This window comes from Vigna unguiculata, chromosome 1, assembly GCF_037176805.1.
Source record: "Vigna unguiculata cultivar grain cowpea cultivar isolate G323 ecotype 2 chromosome 1, ASM3717680v1, whole genome shotgun sequence".
NCBI lineage: Eukaryota > Viridiplantae > Streptophyta > Magnoliopsida > Fabales > Fabaceae > Vigna > Vigna unguiculata.
The window spans coordinates 38,724,799-38,743,755 of record NC_140792.1 but is presented as its reverse complement, the minus strand read 5'-3'; the positions used below and the strand labels follow the sequence as shown (position 1 = coordinate 38,743,755).

Genomic DNA, 18,957 nt, shown 5'->3' with positions numbered 1-18,957 from the left:
TTAAAAAAATATAAATAATTTTTTTTACAGGTAACGGATAATCACAAGTACGAAGAGCATGATACTTACATCCAACATGTTTATAAAAAGGTATTAAAATATCCGCTACCTGTTACTCACATGAAATAGATACATGTGGATATCAATTATCTTATGTAAATGTAAATTTTATCTACAGACACGAGTATTTTTACATAATATGTACTAAACATGTCATAGATTAACATAAAATCATAAATTGAGTTTTAATATCACATGTTATCACTGTAACTCTGTACATGAAAAAAAATGAAAACAAAAAAAAATCAAAAGAACATAAAAACTCAATCTAAACAAATTTAATCGGGTTCGATGATTATCATATTCTATATCATCTTCTAACATCTATTAAAGAAAAGATAAGAAATTATCTCAAAAACATTAAAAATAACTTAAATATTTTAGAGTTTAAAAAGATGAAATGTTATCAGTTTCAAAATAAGAAATTATTTGTTCTCTATTTGATTTAATTTTTTTCTTGTAACCTTATAAAATAAAGGGTTAAATATGTTTTTGGTCCCTCAAGTTTCAGTGAATTTTGAAATTAGTCCCTCATCAAAACTTTATACCAATTCAGTCCTTCATCTTTCAAAATGTGTGAATTTAGTCCTTTTAACCAAATTTTGTTAAGTTTATCTGATGTTTCAAGCGCATTTCATGATAGTATTTAAGTTAACATTGAAGCAAAAATGTGTCAAACAATGTAAATAATTTAAATACTATCATGAAATGCGATTGAAACGTCAAATAAACTTAACAAAATTTGGTTAAAAGGACTAAATTCACGCATTTTGAAAGATGAAGGACTAAATTGGTCAAAAATTTTGATGAGGGACTAATTCCAAATTTCGCTGAAACTTGAAGGACAAAAACATATTTAACCCTAAAATAAATTCTTACATATGGTACTAAAAAATCGTTAATTACAATTGTGTATATAAATTGTAAAGATCTCCATTTTAGACCGTCATAAGAGTCTTGTTGAACAGAATGGAGGCCCATAGTTTTTGTATACGAAGATTGAGTGTTGGACACAGTTAAGTTGAAATTGGCCATAGGAACTTAACAAATAAAAATTAATTTCGAAAACAATTTGTCATCAATCAAGTTAGGAATAATCGTGACTAGGAAACTTCAATGCTTAAGCAAAAGTAAAGTTTAGTATGCGTTGAAGGTTTATTTTCTTAGAAAATGAAACATGTAAATGCTAAAGTTTTAGTTAGAAAATCAATTAGTGATAAGAATCTTGAAAAAATTAGGGAAAATAAAACTGTATAATTGGGTCCAATCTGTCTCTGATTTGAAAAAAAAAAGAAAAGAAAAGTCGGTCAAGTTGTTTAATCAAATGAAAGCTAATTGAACATTTTGCCGCTTTACCTAAAAGTGAGTTGGTAGGCAAATACACTAATTAGACAAAAAATAAAAATTAACCTATAGGTAAATTTGATTAAAAATTTTAAATATATCATAATTTAGTCTAAACAGTCTTCAGTATTATTAAACAAATTAAGTTTAAAGTAGCAATAATAACATATTATTATTATTTAAAAAAACTTTAAAATCTTAAAAATGTAACTAATTGATAACTTTGAACTTGAAAAATCAGTGCATATACTTTTTTAAATTTTTTGAAAATAAAAAAAGTATATACTACTCTTTTTCCTCTCGTTAGTGTGGTCCACTTGGTTTGGCAAGGTTAATAAGATGTGAGCCACAACATATTAGCGAGTTAAATCACCATTTCTTTAATGAATTACTCCATCGGCTAATTAATCCATACAATTTTGTATAAACTTACATTAAATTTTCCTAAAGACAAATATTTATTCTACTCCTAAAAATAGAATCTTTATGATATGATTTGTTTAAAAAAATTTAAAAACAATTTTATGGATTGCCTGTTAAAAGAGTGCACAAAATAATATAACATTTTATGTTTTTGTTTCCTCCAGCAATGAATCATTTTCTTATTTATAATTATTTTGTAGCTATTCTTGGCGTGACCATCTTTGCATCACACATTGGAAGTAGAAAGAGGAAAAAGTTGTTGGACAAAAGTATCCCATGTTTCAACGCCCATGCCCACAACATGCCTTCTCTTCTAAGCATTTGTTTTTGTTGTTATTCAATGCCTTGACATTTTAACTCCCCTTTAAGTACCCCTCCATTATTCATCATAATTATTGCACCAAAAGCACACACACTAATTCCACTACAAATCATTCTCAAAAGTAAACCATCATCAATACATTATGCATTGCCCAAGGGACATACATAGCAACAAAGGAAAGATAAGAAGAAGCATTGAACGACACATAGGGAAACTTTATTAAATCAAAAATGGTAAAGTTCCAATCACAAAATTAAGAAAGAATCTGTTGCCTATGCAAAGTAAAAAAAGTTATTTCCCTTCTGCACAAGCTATCCAGCTGCCACTCTTTAACTCACTTTTTCTCACAATAAGTCATTCTCTTCCTACTTTTCCCCCTCAAAAAATCCAAACAAACGCATTTCATCAACACCAACATTGTTGGGGGAATAACTTATACCTACAAACAACAACAACAACATCGTCAACATCATCAACATCATCGTCCAATGGCACCCAGAAGGATGAAGATGCTGCTAAGGCTGTGCTTTGTGGTGGCTCTTTGGGGTGCCACATCGGCTCAACCTCAATCAAGTTGCACCAATGTGTTCATAAGTCTTGCTCCTTGCCTTGACTATGTAACAGGAAATGCATCAACCCCTTCCTCTTCTTGCTGCTCTCAACTTTCCTATGTCGTGACTTCACAACCACTGTGCCTGTGTGAGGTTGTTAGCGGCGCTGCTTCATCTATTGCTGCAAGTTTCAACATCAATCAGACTCGGGCTTTGTCTCTTCCCACTTCTTGCAACATTCAGACACCCCCTCTTAGCACCTGCACTGGTACAACTTCATCACATTTTTCAATATGTAAATCACACATGTCAAAAACTCATCACCTTCTTATTATCTCTTGATTTCAGCCTCAGCTTCTTCCTCACCAGCGTTTTCCGTCTCAAACTTTCCCAACTCCCCTTCAGGTTCCATACTCGTAGATGCTTACGTTATTATTTTCTTCAATTTCAACATCAGATATGAATGCAATACAGAATACAGTTTCGTTTTTTCTTCTTTTATGACTTGTACAGTGGAATTGACAGAGTACCTTTTTGGCACAGGGATTGGATCTGACACTGTTTCATCAGCGACCGGAGGTAGTAGAAGTGTCGGTGGTTCATCTCACGGAAATTCAAGTTCCTCTACTAAATTATCGCGTTCTTGGTTTCTGATGTTTGCCCTTGCAACCGCTTTGACTTTCACCTTCAAGAGTACGACCTACACCACATCGCTGAACCTTTTTTAAACCCTTCTTATTATTATCTCTTACATCTTCCATCGTACCCACTGGTGTTATATTGTGCCTTTTGCCTTAACAGAGTTAGGAATAATTTCGCCTCTGTATTTTTAATTATTTCTATTTGCCTTCTAACTATGTCTGCGCTATGTACAGTGATACCATATTAGATTCTGTCATAACATGATATAAGGTAGATGTGAACAATTAATTTAAATAGAAACTGATACTGAAATTTCAAAATATTTAGAACTATGAACACTGGGTTTACAATTAATTGAAATAAAAACTGAAACCGTATATATAAAAAAAGGATTGAATTTTAAAGTACATACAGCCAGTTAATTTAAAATAGTTAAATATCAAATTTAAGAAAAAGAAGTAAGATTTGTTATCATTTGTTTGTTTTTTAAGTGTCCGCGGATTGAGAAATTAATTCTTATTCTCTCAAGAATGGAATAGAAAACATTTCTACGTGAGGAACTCAAGTTTTTTATTTTAATAATAATTTCTATACATATTTTCCTGCTTGATAATTACAAATGTATTTATTTTTTGTTTTTCTAATGTTTTCTGTTTTTTAAACAAGTGAAATTGAGATTTTTATTGTCATACATTTAGTTACAACAAAAGTTTTATCCTACTATTTGCTACTCCTACCTCTTGTGTGTGGCATTTCGAACTTGTGGTATGAGATTTATTTCCAAATTTACCTCAAGGTGGTTTTCTTTTATTTATTCGTAATATTGCAATGTATATACTTTTCTCAAAGTGAATCTCCAAAGTTTAGAGTTAACGTTTTCCCTCAAGTATTTTATCGAAACTGTACCAATTACAAAACCATGAAATTATTAATATATTTGGTAAGCAAATTCAAAACTAAATTAAACAAGTACTAAAAAATAAATCTTGATATAATTAGCCATATTCTTATAAAATAGGTTTTAGTATAATTTATTTGGTAATCCTGCATCAGTGTAGCTGCCTCATTATATATGTCTTACATAACTCGTAAAATCAAAAAGAACAACTTTCTTTTCTAGAAGTCTATTATCACAATTTTCTTCTTAAAAATCATTTTTTTTTCTTCGATTCATTAAAATCTGAATGTAGAACCTCTTTTTTTTAAAAAAAAAAACATTTTTAACTTGTAAAAAAATTACTTTTGAGTTAAAATTTAATATATATTTTTAATTTTAATTTTACATATTTACGTAAATATTATATATTCTTTTTTATATTTGATATGTAATTTATAATTTTAATAAAAATAATATGAAATAGGCAATATAAATTACAATTTTATGTGAAAGAGAAAAGAAACACTTATAGAAATGATTAGTTTTAAAATTCAAAAATATTAATTTTTAAAATATAATCAAGGACAAAGTAGAAACGAATAATGTTCATACTTTCAGAAATCCCCGATATTATTATAGATAAACATAATTTATTAATAAAATTGAGTATTTACACAATCCTAAAATTTTATTGTAATTTCTATGAAGTTTACATAATTCTGAGTCTCTTACTTTCAATATAATAATCAAAATGCTCATTTTTTTTTTTGTATTTGACATTTTCTAATATCTCAAAATTTTATGAATCAAATCATGCTCTGTTTTCCTTTACATTTTCGAAAATTCAAAGAAATACCATAAGGAAGGACCACCAACTTTACACTTATTCATTCTTTCATGTTCCCCTTTTATCTATCCAAGATGAATTCTCTGGTATTAAGCTAAATTTTGTTTTCTTCCTGAATTTATAATTGTTACATACTACAACTTGATCATTGTTTATCGCAAAAAAGTTTGTGAAGATAATTCTCTTATATTTGTTTGATATCTTGCATGAACCAACTTTTTCGTTGTTAATACATTTTACTTTATCCACTTGTTTTCCTTTCACTATTTCTGGAAAACAAAGGCATGGTCTTCTCTACTCTTTTGTCCTTTGGTGAAATTCTTCAAAACATCTTGATCTTGTCTCATCATTCACAATTGTTTTCTTTTGTCTTATTTCTAAAATTGTGTCACATGTTCAACTATTGGTATTATTGCAACATGCATAATTGAGAAAAAAAAATATATAAGTAATTCAATTACATTTGGATGGCAATGCTCTTACAAGTTACACATTTGATAATCGATTATCGTAAAAAATGTATATACTTTTTCATGGGTCAGATTTTTTTTTTTCTTAGACTGAATTTGATAATCTATTTTTCTTATTGTCAGCGAAATAAAGTTTTATTCATTAAATTATTTTTCAAATGCAGGGGATGATATATATATATCGCTACATTAAAAATACAGGGGTACTTTTATCTATTAACTTTAAGAATGATGATGAATTAATTCACTTATTGATTGCAATTTATTTTGCTGTGTTCGCTGTAAAGCAATTTATTTTGCCAACGTCTAATTCTTATTTAATGAAAAATTAGATGTCACCATATGAATCTTTTATCATCAACTCATAATTCATGTTATTTTTTTTTTCCAATTTATATGAATTTTCTCAATTTGCTTTGTTAGATTAATGATTTTAAAGAAATGTGTTCCAACGACTATGGTAAAAGGAAGACTAAAAGGGTTTGAAGTAAATATTAGAAAGAAACTTTGTTTTATAATAATATAGAAACAATTTTACCTACTTCCCATTGGGTTTCAAAATATTACAGTCAAAGTCTCTAAGGTGATTTTTATGACTTAAGTCATAATATTCGGTATTTATAATTTTATTTTCTTGGCTTATCACATATTACAAAAACTTTTTCTTTTGTCCATTACCCCCTTAAAAGTGTGATCTTTGCACGTTCTCTCTTACTTTTTAAATTTGAGCTATGCAACTCCTATTTTCAAGATAAATAAATAACCTTTATTTTTAAATAATTGTTTTTAATTTTTTCTTCCCTTTTAAGTTTGAATCATAGTTCATATTTTTAATATAAAATTACTCCAAATATCCTCTATTATATTGGTTGATTAATACCTTAAACTATCCCAAATTAATGTAAAAAATTTATATGCATCGACACTATTTTTAAAAAATACACAAATCTAACTTCAAACCCTTTTTTGTAATTGAAATTAGAGTATAACGAAAATTACGTTGGTAGCTATGGAAAAAATACGTATTACCTAATTGAATCAATACTCTCTAATTTTTCGAGATACTTTATAATGTCTTATCAACATCAAAGACAACTCCGAATTAGATAGCACCAAGCCTAGAAACAATGGGTGCTCACTATACACGCAACATACAAATATTTTTTAATATCACATCATTAATAAACGAAGAATTTAAAAAAAAAATGGTCATATTTTATTCAATGTTATTTTATAAGTTAAGTAAACCGATATTTGGAAACAAAAAAGAGAATAAACGGGTGGATTACCTGGTCCATACGAAATCAAGAGTCAATATCCAAATCAACGTAGCCAGTTACGGAATTGAATGGGCCACTGTAATCTAAAATAAAACCTCTCATGTGAAAAAGAAGAACACATCGTTGTTGTTGAGTTGAGTCTTTATATTTTTTGTTGTCCACGCGCGATTCACATGTCTACCAAACGTGAATACGAATATAGAACAATTCTGATGATAGTTTGAAGCACGGAAATAAAAACAAAAGAGAGTTGAAAAAAAATTAATAAATAATAAATAAATAAATAACTAGAGATTCCAGAAGTTGTGGGGAAGAAAAATGAAAAGGAATTTAGAATATGCGGAGAGTTATTCGTTGGTTTGCTGCAGCAGCACCATAACGAATGAGAGTGGTGAATTGGAGCACGCAAAGGGAAACATAAATTAATTGAAATTAAATTATGGTATGGTATATTATTAATTATTAATTAATTAATTAGATTCATAAAATGTAAAATCACAAGGATAAATTAATACTGAAAAATAAAAAGATATATTGTAAGTATTATCTAGTTTGCATATTTGAAAAACAAAACCTAGGGAAGGGGAAGTAACGCAAACCGAAACGCACAACATTCACATTCACATTGTTAACTCTTAATTCAGCGAGCCGTTTCCTAAGCTTCCTTTCTCTCCATCGCGCTCTCTCTCTTTCTCTCTCTCCTCGCAATCTCTCCAATTACCTTTCTTCTTCGCTTCTCTTCGCTGCCAGGTAAATCACCTTCCTCTGTCCCTTCTCTTGTCTTTTTTTTTTTTTTTTAATTTTTAATTAATTGAGTGAGGGATGATACTTAATTTGCGTTGATTTTGGCTGTGTTTGGAGTTGATCCAATACCCATTGCTCTGTTAATTTCGAATTTCGACTCTATTTTGCTTTACCACTTGTCGCAATTATCGTACTTGCTTGTTCCTGTTTTTGTTATTACACTGTTTTTTTTTTCGAGTGGTGAGAAATGTTAGGGCTGGAATCCCTATTTGAATTATGTGTTGTGTGTACGCTAAGTGGTTCGTCAATCCGTGTCCAGCGCCGAGTTTCGTTGTTGGTTTTTCCCATTTGACTTTGTTCATTGCTGTATTCTTGGTAGAACTGAGTTTGGTCTCTTTTTTGCTGCTTCCAATTTAAGACATTTTTCGAAACTTTCAGTTTCGTTTTGTTTTGGGTTATGCACTGAAACTGAATTAGAGGTTTTTTTCGGTCAATTTCATTTTTGAATGTATTTCTTCTTGATACTGATAGGAAAGCATTGCATTGTACTCATATTAGATCATATTTCCCTTTTTGGCTCTCCCTGGGCGGTTTTTGTTGTAGATTCTATATTGACTAGTGATATGTCCAAAATAATATATACAAGTGAGGGGTAATTTGTTCACAAGAAATTTGTAAGAGTTTTTCTTCACATGTTTGCTATAGAGCGTATAATGTCCAGTGATTCAGTGAAATTGATTTGTCCTTTTACATGTAGATATTATTTTACCTTCTTTTTTTTTTCTTCGGAGCATCTGCATCCTGAGGTTTATTTTATCGGGTCGTTCATGGTTTTCTTAAATGACAGAAACATTTTGCTCTATTTCGTGCCGGATAAGAAGGGCATATAACTGACTTGTTCTTTTTTGTTTTTCCATTATTGGGGTTGGACATTTACTAATGGAAGTTTAATATTAAATTACTCTTCCTTGACCCTTCAGAATATATATTACTGTATTTAGGTATCATGAAACTTAGATGTGGCAAGCTAATGCAGCTTAGAGGGGGTCTTTGTGACTTTCAATAACAGGTCCAAGCATAGAATGCATAATGTAAAAGTCGGTATTTGGGAATGATCTGAGAATTAGTTCCTGCTGGTTAATTAATCATTATAGCATCTGTTGTACCCTTCTATTTCCATAACTGTGTTGAAAAAGTAGAACCCTTGCGAATGTATTGAATGAAGGATGTGCCTATTTATTTAAGTGTAGTTACTCTATCTTCTTGTGGCTTTTATATAGGCAATAAACACTAGATGATGCTGGGTTGCATTTTTATGCCTTCCTGTCTCCTTTGTAAACCAGATTTTATCCTTCAATTATCTAAAATGAGATGATTCAAGGTCCCTAGCTGTACGCCTGTCAATTTGAGTTAAACTCTAATTGCCAGCCTGGTTCATATATTTCTAGGAGAATAATCGAGCAATATTTGAAGTTTTTTTTATTCTTCAGAGGGGGTGACGTTGAATAGGTATTTATATATGTAATAATTCTGTAAGAGGATTGAAGAGGTTGGTTAAATGTGCATTCATATTAGTTTGAAGACCGTGAGAGAACATGGGATTAGTTGCTGCGGCTAAGGGGATGAAATTGTGAGACATCTTAGAAGGCTATTTTGGCTTAATCTTAAACAACAGCTTGTCATTGCTTGACGCTTAGGAAATTCACTGTTATGTGTAAGTTTTCCACATTTTCAACAGGACTTTTACCATTAGGTAGAGGGAGGGACCGCTGATCTAAAATCCTATGGGTCAGTGTGTGTCTCTGTGAGACTCACTTGATCATTTGTACCTTTTCTCCAGTTCTACAATATAGGTAATTCAATTTAAAAAAAAAAAAATCATTTAAAGGGATTCAAAATTATTTTTAAGAAAATGAATTTTAAGTCTAACTCAACTTTATACAATTGGCTTAGTTAGAAGGGATCTACACCCACCTATTTATTATTGCATAGCCATATCTCTCTCCAGTTGACACCTTCACAATCTCTAGTGAGACTAGGGGGATTCGATAGTGGATGCTCGATAGACCTAAAAGACTTGACTAAAAATAAGCTCTAGATGACTCTTGTACCATTTTAGGAAAGTGAATTTTAAATCTAACTTAACCTTGTAAAACTAACTTGTTAAGGTGAGGTTTGCACCCATCTATTAATATTTAGTCATATCTCTAATCAATGTGCGATCTCTAAGAATTTTCATAAATTATATGCCACTGCACTGTTTCAGTTGTTATTCCTGCTGATATTTAATTCACAGAAAGGAAAGCTTATTGTTTTTAATTTATTCTGATATCCAATTAAATTGAATGTAAATGGCTTGTAGGCAATTTTCATTCAAACTTCTAAATTGAATTTGAATTTCATTAAAATCTCCCTTGCCTTTAACATTAGTACTCAATTTGAATTTCTAAAGTATCACTATATTGGTATACATTAATGAATAAATACTGTGATTGCAGGTGCACCTTTTATAGTAACAGAGAGTCAGAAGTGGAAAGTTATCAGAAATAGATGAAACAGCAGTTATAAATTTATAATGTCTGGACTGATTGAAGGACTTCCTGATGCTGTTGCAATTAGGTGCCTTGCACGGGTACCTTTCTACCTTCACCCGGTGTTAGAGCGTGTCTCTCGATCTTGGCAAGCAGCTATTCGAAGCTCTGAACTATTTAGAGCTCGGCAGGAGGTTGGTTCAACTGAGGATCTGTTATGTGTCTGTGCTTATGATCCAGAGAACTTATGGCAGCTGTATGATCCTTTGCGAGATCTCTGGATCAGACTTCCTGTTCTTCCATCAAAGATCAGGCACCTTTCCCACTTTGGTGCAGTTTCCACTGCTGGAAAGTTATTCGTGATTGGTGGTGGAAGTGATGCTGTTGATCCTTTGACAGGGGACCAAGATGGTTGTTTCGCAACAGATGAAGTCTGGTCATATGACCCTGTGGTTCGACAGTGGGCCCCTCGGGCACCAATGCTTGTCCCACGTTCTATGTTTGCATGCTGTGTTTTGGACGGGAAAATTGTTGTAGCCGGGGGCTTCACTAGCTGCAGAAAATCAATATCTCAAGCAGAAATGTATGATCCTGAGAAGGATGTCTGGATTCCAATGCCTGATCTTCATCGCACTCATAATTCGGCCTGTTCAGGAGTAGTGATCGGGGGAAAGGTGCATGTACTGCACAAGGATATGTCAACAGTGCAAGTTTTAGACAATGCAGGGCCCGGGTGGATTGTTGAGGAATGTGGATGGCTTCAAGGTCCGATGGCAGTTGTCCGTGATGCGCTCTATGTGATGACCAATGGATTTATCCTCAAACAGGACAAAGAAGTGAGAAAGGTTGTGGGTTCAGCATCTGAGTTTCGAAAGAGAATTGGATTTGCAATGGCGGGACTAGGTGATGAGTTATACGTGATTGGAGGCTTCATTGGCCCTGATAGATGGAATTGGGACATTAAGCCATTATCCGAAGTTGATGTTCTCACACTTGGAAATGAGAGACCAACTTGGCGTCAAGCGGCTCCAATGACTTGGTGTCATGGTACTATTCTTGGTTGTACGCTGCTGAGAATTTAGGCTTTCGCATTCTAGGTTCTAGTGTTATTTGTTCTCGCAGGATTTGGATACCTTCGTAGACAAAGAATCAGTCGTTCAATGGTTTCCCTGTTTTGTATGTAAGCCATAATATTTGTCCTTGTTTTTATGTTGATCACATGCAGTAACGAGTTGAGTTTCTGTATCTGTTCTGTTTGTAGTAAAACAGTTAATGATCACCATTAACAAGGCAACAAATCGGTTCTATTGATATTTCTACCTTGAAATTCATCACTTCACTAGGAGAAATAAACTTCATTTAGCTTTTCACCCTTTTTCTTTTGTAACTGAAGTTTGATTGTTTTGATTTTGTTTTTTCCTTTAAAAAAGGTGAACCATTTCTTGCTAACAAAATTTTGGACTGAAGTTTGTATGAAACTCGAGAACACTATTGACGGAGAACTCTCTCACTCTCAATACATCACATGATATTAGTTTATCAATATCAATACTAAAGAGGGAAACAATAATATGATTTACAATCTGTTAACCGGTTGAAAGTAAATGCTAGCTGTGAGAGAAAAAGAAATAAAGATTTGAATATTTGCTTTGTCTGGATAGAAAGTAATATTTGAGCGAAAATAGAGAGTTAGTTTACTTGGGAGATAAAAATAAAAAATTATTTTTACTTTAATTCTATTTTCATTGAACATTCTTTCTGACAACTTTTCTTTTTCATAACAAAAACGAGTGGGTTATCTCGCTCGTTTTATCATCTCCAACGAAAATTAAATTAAAAAAATTATCAAAATTAGATAGAACATGAATAGAAAAAAAATATTGAAATATATTGCAAAAGCTTAAATTTAAACATGATTTTTATATTCCAGAAATGAGTTAAAATAATTTTAAAATTTATGTAGACTCTATCCAAATAACTTTTTGATTTCAAATTTAAATTTAAAAGCTAAGAACGAGATCTTCACAAACAATTCAAATGCAACCTAAATTAATTGAGATGGTTAGAATTTTTATATAACTTCTTTGGACTATAGTAATTGTAATATTTTGTTTTTGTCAAAAATGAGTAACTATTATGATTCACTTGATGATAGCCAAACATAATAAAAATATGAATGATTGTTTAGGAGCTTTGGAGACTCAGTTCTTATTGGTGTGGGTCCAATAACTATGTTCATACTAGGAGGTTCCTTTATTTTCACACTTTATACATTGTTTTTAAGATTTGTCTCATTAAAATTTATAAAATATGGAGAACGTGATCAAACACAGGAATATTGAAAATTATCCTTTGGAATTGGAGATACTACTTTAAACATAAATCATTTGCATCAACCTTGATTATGTCTTAATCAAGTAAGTATTTTAAATTCATATGAATTATTTTATTCTTGATACACTATTTAGTTTAATCATATATTCTATATCAGAGTCAAATTCATTTGATTTGGAATCGGAAAATTTTAATTATTAGAAGTTGTTTCCAACCCATTTTTGTATTAATTTCACTGTCTTTGTTTCCAGATGCATATATGCACTCATTTAGATCTCCTCGGTCCATTTAATTCCTTTTGAATTCACTACTACACTATACTATATTATATTATATTAATAAATATCCTCTATTACAAAATTTGAATAGATATATAATATTATAAATTAGTAACTTCTTTCAACAAGACAATCACGTATTCACTTTTTTTTCTTCTTTTGCAAAATGCACTAATTGAATTTTTTTACAATATATATTTTTTTAATTTAAAATTAACATGTCTTTGATAAGCATACTAAACCATACTGAAAAGTTTAAGTATGTTTTTTTATATATTTGTGTAATATTAGCAAAGTATATAATTTCTGACTAATTGAAATATGAAATTTTAATACAAAAATGATTGTAAAATTTTTAAGAGTAATTATTATACTAAAATACGAAAAATAAATAAACTAAGAGTTTATACAGAAATAAAAGAAGTAAAATTGTCAGATTAAACTTAATTGTACATCTCAATGTTATGTGATAATCAATCAAATACTTAGGCTTTTAACGTTAACATCAATCATTAATTTTATCCAAAATCCTAATTTCTTAGGTGAAAAGAGCCTAGATTTATCTGATAAAAAATTTATGGGTATAAAAGCTAAACATTATATTTTTGTTCGGTGTTAATGAGTTGACTTTGTTCTTGATGATAAATGACTTTATGAGTGACTCTCTGATTTTTTGTTTAGATTAAAGTTGGAAAACAAATTCTAAATATGGGCTAAATCAAACCGTGTAGTAACTTTGAATATTGATAAATTTAAACTTATTAGTTGAATTGGTTTTGAACTTAACTCAAATATTTTGTTTTAAATATTTTAGGAATCATTTGTTACAATAGTATTTTATAAACTCCAACGTTAAGAAATTGATTTGAAATTGTCTTTGAAACTTCAATAATGTTGAATGATTAAATAAGCATATAGATAATCATAGAAGTGAATAAGATTGAAGTTCAATATTTTTATATATTGCACACTTATTTGAATGAGCATATTTTGGTTATGTAATATCAACAAGTTAATATATGAAAAAAACAAGTCCTAGTTAATTTTCAACTTTTGCGGGGAAAAAAATATTAGAGAAACATGTAACTCACATTATCCTCTAATCATAAATAACAATTTTATTTATCTTTGTAATAAATACTTTAAAAACAGTTTGGATTGTCTAATGATGTAAAGATATCTGTTTTCACAGTTTGCCATTAAACTCAAAGTTTCAAAGTATGAAAAAAGAAGATTGATTTAAATATATTTTTAATTTTTTAAATCTGTAGTTAATTTGTAAATACAACAGATAATTTTAATTTTATCGCTTAAATAATAAATTAAGTTTAAATTTTACGTTTGAACGACTTCTACCAAATTATCATAAAGAGTAAATACTTGTATTAAAAAGAATGTTAAATTTGTTTTTCATCATTTAACTTTTAGTAAAAATTAGAAATATTTCTCCATCAAAACTTTAGATTAATTTAGTCATTCAACCTTAAAAATGTATGTATTTAGTTATATTTTAACCAAATTTTTTATATTTTATTTGACGTTTCAAACGTATTTCATGATAATATTTGAGTTATTTATACCGTTTAACGCATTTTTATTTCAATATTAGTTAGAAACACTTTTAAAACATCAACTAAACTCAACAAATTTTTGTTAAAATGATTAGATCCATCAAATTGTGAAAGATGGAGACTAAATTGGTTAAAAATTGAAAAAATAATAATAATTTCAATTCATTATGAATTAATGGACAAAAAAACAAAATAAAATTTGATATAAATTATAAAGTCAAATAAACTACTAACGAGACATGCAAACAAAATTGTTAATATATAGAAGTGAATGACTATTTTTTTTTTCCAAATTATAAAAAAATAAATAAATTTTAGGGGAAAAAACTTATTTTAAATTTAAAAAATAAAAAGCATATTTAAACGTGGAGGTTTTATTTTTTGTTAGTGGGTTACAGAGAAACTAGAAAGCCCAATATTTGGAACGGGGAAGCGCCAAACCCTAAGACGGAGGTTAGTTTCTCAGTGGCAGCATGGATTCGGAACCCAAAAAGGACATCGAAGTCGCTCCGGCACTTATCGCCGTTCACCCCGACCAATGCTCCGTCGCCGTCGCCGTTGGTCATCACCTTCGCGTCTTCGACCTCCTGTAAGCAAAACTTCATTTATCTCATTTCACTTCAACTCACTTGTTATACTGATAAACCCGCAGTGCCGGTTCCGCAGTTTCATTAACGGATGACTCCGGCGCCTCCCCCTTCCACACCGACAACATCAGAGCCATTCGCTTCGGCGCCAAAGGAAAACTATTTGTGTCCGCCGGTGACGATAAAACTGTCAAGGTCTGGTCAACACAGTCATGGCGTTGCATCACCAACGTGTAATTTCAACCTCTCTCTCGCTCTTGCTTTGTGTTGGTTCACGTGCACTCTTTCAATTCAATCATTGATTTTTTTCCTTTTTTGCTGATGACATTAGGTCCTCCGAGAAGAGAGTATCCGCTGTTGCAATTAGCGACGACGGAACCTACGTTTGCTTCGCCGACAAATTCGGCCTTGTTTGGATTGTGGATCTCGATCCTCCGTTACACGATAAGAAACCGGCACCTCTTCTTTCTCACTATTGCAGTATCATCACTAGCTTGGTCTGTCACGTCACGTGTTTTTTCTTCCTTTTGCTTTTCGAATTAATTTACTTAACTTTCTTCTAATTGTTCCTATGCCATTGTCTTATGCAGGAATTTTCCCCGGATGGTCGCTTCATTTTAAGTGCTGATCGTGATTTCAAAATTCGTGTGAGCATTATTTCAAAGTTCGTGTCAGCTGTTGCCTTTTTCTTTTCACTAATAATTATATCCATATCGCAGGTTACTTGTTTTCCGAAGAATCCCTTAAATGGAGCTCACCAGATACAAAGTTTCTGTCTTGGTCATACAGAGTAAGAGTTGCTTCTATTATTGTTGAATTTGATGACGTTCAATGACTGCCATTATCAAATTTCCATGACTGTGGATACTGCGTATGGTTGCGTAATTTATTCTAGTGTTAAACAATACTAAGGGCATTTCAAATGCTAGTTTTTACTGTGCGTTTTAGAGTAAAAACTCAATTCTTATTTCATTATTTTATTAGAGAAAAATGAGTTGGCCATAAGAACTTGTTATTAGCAGAAAAACAACAATGGAGGGAAAAAGAATTAAATTTTAAAAACAGAATGCATAATGGGATCCATTAAAATAGGTTAGGAACTCATTAGATTTTAGCACAAGAGAAAATCACTGAAAGTTCTTTAATTGTGAGGTACTAATGAGCTGAGTTCACAAAAAGTGCGTTAAAAACCTGCAATGCATTCTAGCATTGGAGATGTCCTAAGATATTGAGATCGTCTTATTAGAGATATTTTCAGAGTGATTGTTTCTCGTACGCTTACTTTCCTCCTAGACAAATGAATGAAGCTGTCTTGTTTTTTTCTAAGTAAAGTTTTCTTCCTGGTTTTAGAATAAATGAATATGCATCTCTATTCAGGTTTGTTTCCTGCCTTGCGTTCGTTCAGGCTCAGGAATGCCCTCAAGGCCTTCTTCTCTCTGGCAGTGGGGATGCCACAGTTAGTAATTCATTCAACCCTTCAGGATTCAGGCCTACTTTCTATTTTCTTTTAGATGAAAACATTATCAAACTGTGAATTGATTTTTTCAGGTTCGATTGTGGAATGTCGAGTCTGGAGCACTTCTAGATACTTGTGAGGTTGCAACTAAGGTATTTCTTCAATTCTTGGTGGCTCAAAGTTGTGTGTATATATATATATTTTCATTGTGGAAGCATTTCGAAAATTATTACTGGACTTGCCAATTCTTCACATATATGAAATAAATTTTATTTATATAAGGTTGTGGATTTGACTTATTTTTTGCTGTTCAACTTGGTTTTTACTTTCTTATTCTGCATCCTCTGTTTCCAAAGGCAGGACTTTTAGAGTCTGACGGCAAAGCAGAGGATCATGACCATGCTGTTACTGATTTATGCACTGTCCTTGACGGTTTGCTTGTTGCGGTGGCCATTCAGAGGCAAGTTTATCACTATAGCATTCTCGCATATTTCTCACTGGGAGAATTTTGTTTTGGTTTTCTGACAAGTTTGATTTGATAACTCTGTAGTTTGCAAGGAATAATATTGTTGAGTTGCAATGTTTCTGCAAAAACTCTTTCTGTTTCCAAGGTATTGCTCTTACACATGCTTGAAATGACCATTATTCACTTGTCTCATTCTGGTAATATTTAGTCAGGGTTTGTTTCTATTTTTAACATGTGAAGTTAGATTTGTTCTCATGTGTTAACTATTGTTCATTTATGATGATGGGAACTCCAGGTAGTTTCAATTGGTGGAGAGGCCTTTGTTCCCACCTGCTTGGCGAGCCCTTCTACAGGGACATTGTGGATGGTTACTGGTGTCTCTACTTTACCTGGTTGCAATTATCCCGCGTTGGCTCGTGTAAGAGTAATTTCTGGTATAGATGTTGAGCAAGAACCAGTTATTGTGGGAGATGATAGCATACCTGGAGGAGAAAAACTGCTAGAAACGTTGCAAGGAACTGCATCCGTTGATGACAATGCTTTTTTAGCAGCAGCTGAAGCTGTCAAAACAGCAATGGGTCACCTGTTGATAAAAAAACAATACCCTTCAGAGAATAGAGAATCTAGGAAGAAATGCAGAAATGATAGAAAACTAAAGGGTTAGCACTTTTCTTTTTCATTTTGTTTTTATTTATATATGAAGCAGTTTAGCACGGTCTCCTTGATCACCATTTTCCATAGAAGATTCCTGACTATCCATTCTATTTATTTTGATAAACTGTGCATCTGATATATTAAAACCAGATTGCCATTAATTTTGTTCAGTTATTTTAACATTGTTCTTAACATATTGTATCTTTTTGTTCATCTCTGTTACATTATCTATAGCACGAGTCCATGAATTCTCAGCTCTTCTACAGAGTACGATAACACGAGGCAAGTTTCGTTCCTCGCAATCATGTGTGCGAGAGCGTGTTTCGTTGAACTTTATTTCTGAGCTGATGCGTTGGTATATCACTTCGACTCTCAATTAGTGGTGAGTTGAAAAAATAGGATACGAATTTAAATATCATATTTTAAGAAATTAATCTAAATTTATATATTTAATTAAAATTTCAAAAATACATTGATGAGTTATTTAAAATTTGGTTTGAATATAAAGTTTCCTTATTAGAGAAAACGAATTAATAAAATAATTCAACAATGTTAACAAACACATTTTTGATAAAAAAACTTATCTTTTAAATGTTTTCTTCCCTTTTATTAGTTGTTAGACAGAATAATCACTAATGCATACGAAGGGTGGCGAATAGGAATTTGAATAACTGAAAAAAAATATATAAATTTGTCTGTGTTAAGGATTCATTTGATGTTGAAAAAAAATTGTTATAATCTCGAAATCGGTTTACGATTACGAGAAGATGAATAAATAATATAGCCTTTACTCAATATTATTTCTTAGATTTTTCACCATTTGCTTCAATCCTTGAAAATACAAAGAGAATGTACATTTGTTGTGTCAAACCTAGAACAAAGATCTCGCTAGTTTTTCTTAGAATTGTGGAACGGTGTTGAATTCCTCAAAAACAATATGTTGCTTTTTCATATATCTTAAACTGATTACAGATACGAGTAATTCATACCGTGTAAGAAAATATACATATTAAAGGTCTAAACCAACTCTGAAACCTGAAACCGATTATTATGTTTATTGTAATGGACCATCGATATATCTTTTTTTTTATTTTTATAATTGATTGAATAATTTTTTTATTTCGTCTGAGTTTCATCTACGAACAGTATACTACATTAAAATAAAACTATATTAAATATTCAAGTTTTCATTATTTTGTAACCGATTAGGACATTCATGTAATAATTTAATTATCATGGTTTGCTTGTCTACAAAAATACTCAGGACAATTTAATTAGTTCCATAAATTTTGGAATATATTGCAATAATACCAACTTCAAAATTTTGAAAGTCCTAAGTTGCAATAATCATTTTTAAAATTAAAAAAAAAACATTTTTCAAGACACGTGACATGTTCTAACAATTAATTGAAATGAAATTGGGTAATTGATTTTAATTTCCCTGATCTAATTTTAATTATTTTTATATTCGAGACAGATTAGATTTTTGTGTACATACATTATTTTGTACTATTTTGTAT

At 31.0% G+C, this 18,957-nt stretch overlaps 3 protein-coding genes across 4 annotated transcripts; all 3 read left to right on the top strand.

Annotated features, from left to right (window-relative positions):
• Positions 1-2,414: 2,414 nt before the first annotated feature.
• On the top strand, positions 2,415-3,557 carry LOC114178003 (non-specific lipid transfer protein GPI-anchored 5-like). The gene is made up of 3 exons (XM_028063668.2): positions 2,415-2,968; positions 3,049-3,105; positions 3,244-3,557. Exons 1-3 carry the CDS (start codon positions 2,638-2,640, stop codon positions 3,426-3,428), a joined length of 573 nt encoding a protein of 190 aa, XP_027919469.2. The 5' UTR covers positions 2,415-2,637; the 3' UTR covers positions 3,429-3,557.
• Positions 3,558-7,370: 3,813 nt separating this feature from the next.
• On the top strand, positions 7,371-11,461 carry LOC114193920 (Galactose oxidase/kelch repeat superfamily protein). Its single transcript, XM_028083913.2, has 2 exons — positions 7,371-7,566; positions 10,059-11,461. Exon 2 carries the CDS (start codon positions 10,136-10,138, stop codon positions 11,171-11,173), a length of 1,038 nt encoding a protein of 345 aa, XP_027939714.1. The 5' UTR covers positions 7,371-7,566; positions 10,059-10,135; the 3' UTR covers positions 11,174-11,461.
• A 3,195-nt stretch (positions 11,462-14,656) lies between these two features.
• Positions 14,657-17,598, top strand: TRM82 (Transducin/WD40 repeat-like superfamily protein). 2 transcript variants are annotated; one of them, XM_028057939.2, is made up of 10 exons: positions 14,657-14,863; positions 14,927-15,094; positions 15,193-15,358; positions 15,452-15,508; positions 15,581-15,651; positions 16,239-16,317; positions 16,410-16,469; positions 16,674-16,777; positions 16,868-16,928; positions 17,079-17,598. In XM_028057939.2, the coding sequence occupies exons 1-10, from the start codon at positions 14,748-14,750 to the stop codon at positions 17,445-17,447; spliced, it is 1,251 nt and encodes a 416-aa protein (XP_027913740.2). In that variant the 5' UTR covers positions 14,657-14,747; the 3' UTR covers positions 17,448-17,598. The 2 variants fall into 2 exon arrangements, with proteins under 2 accessions (XP_027913740.2, XP_085528635.1); XM_085672509.1 differs by having other exon boundaries at positions 15,452-15,651.
• The last annotated feature ends 1,359 nt before the right edge of the window (positions 17,599-18,957 follow it).

What these genes read in the sequence shown, in the direction of transcription:
- TRM82 (XM_085672509.1), top strand. Translation starts at nt 14,748, where the DNA reads ATGGATTCGGAACCCAAAAAGGACATCGAAGTCGCTCCGGCACTTATC. An exon ending in CTTCGCGTCTTCGACCTCCT is followed by an intron (nt 14,864 to 14,926) that starts GTAAGCAAAACT and finishes ATAAACCCGCAG; the next exon opens with TGCCGGTTCCGCAGTTTCAT. An exon ending in GTTGCGGTGGCCATTCAGAG is followed by an intron (nt 16,778 to 16,867) that starts GCAAGTTTATCA and finishes ATAACTCTGTAG; the next exon opens with TTTGCAAGGAATAATATTGT.
- LOC114178003 (XM_028063668.2), top strand. Translation starts at nt 2,638, where the DNA reads ATGGCACCCAGAAGGATGAAGATGCTGCTAAGGCTGTGCTTTGTGGTG. An exon ending in CCCTCTTAGCACCTGCACTG is followed by an intron (nt 2,969 to 3,048) that starts GTACAACTTCAT and finishes TCTTGATTTCAG; the next exon opens with CCTCAGCTTCTTCCTCACCA. An exon ending in CTTTCCCAACTCCCCTTCAG is followed by an intron (nt 3,106 to 3,243) that starts GTTCCATACTCG and finishes TTTTTGGCACAG; the next exon opens with GGATTGGATCTGACACTGTT.
- LOC114193920 (XM_028083913.2), top strand. Translation starts at nt 10,136, where the DNA reads ATGTCTGGACTGATTGAAGGACTTCCTGATGCTGTTGCAATTAGGTGC.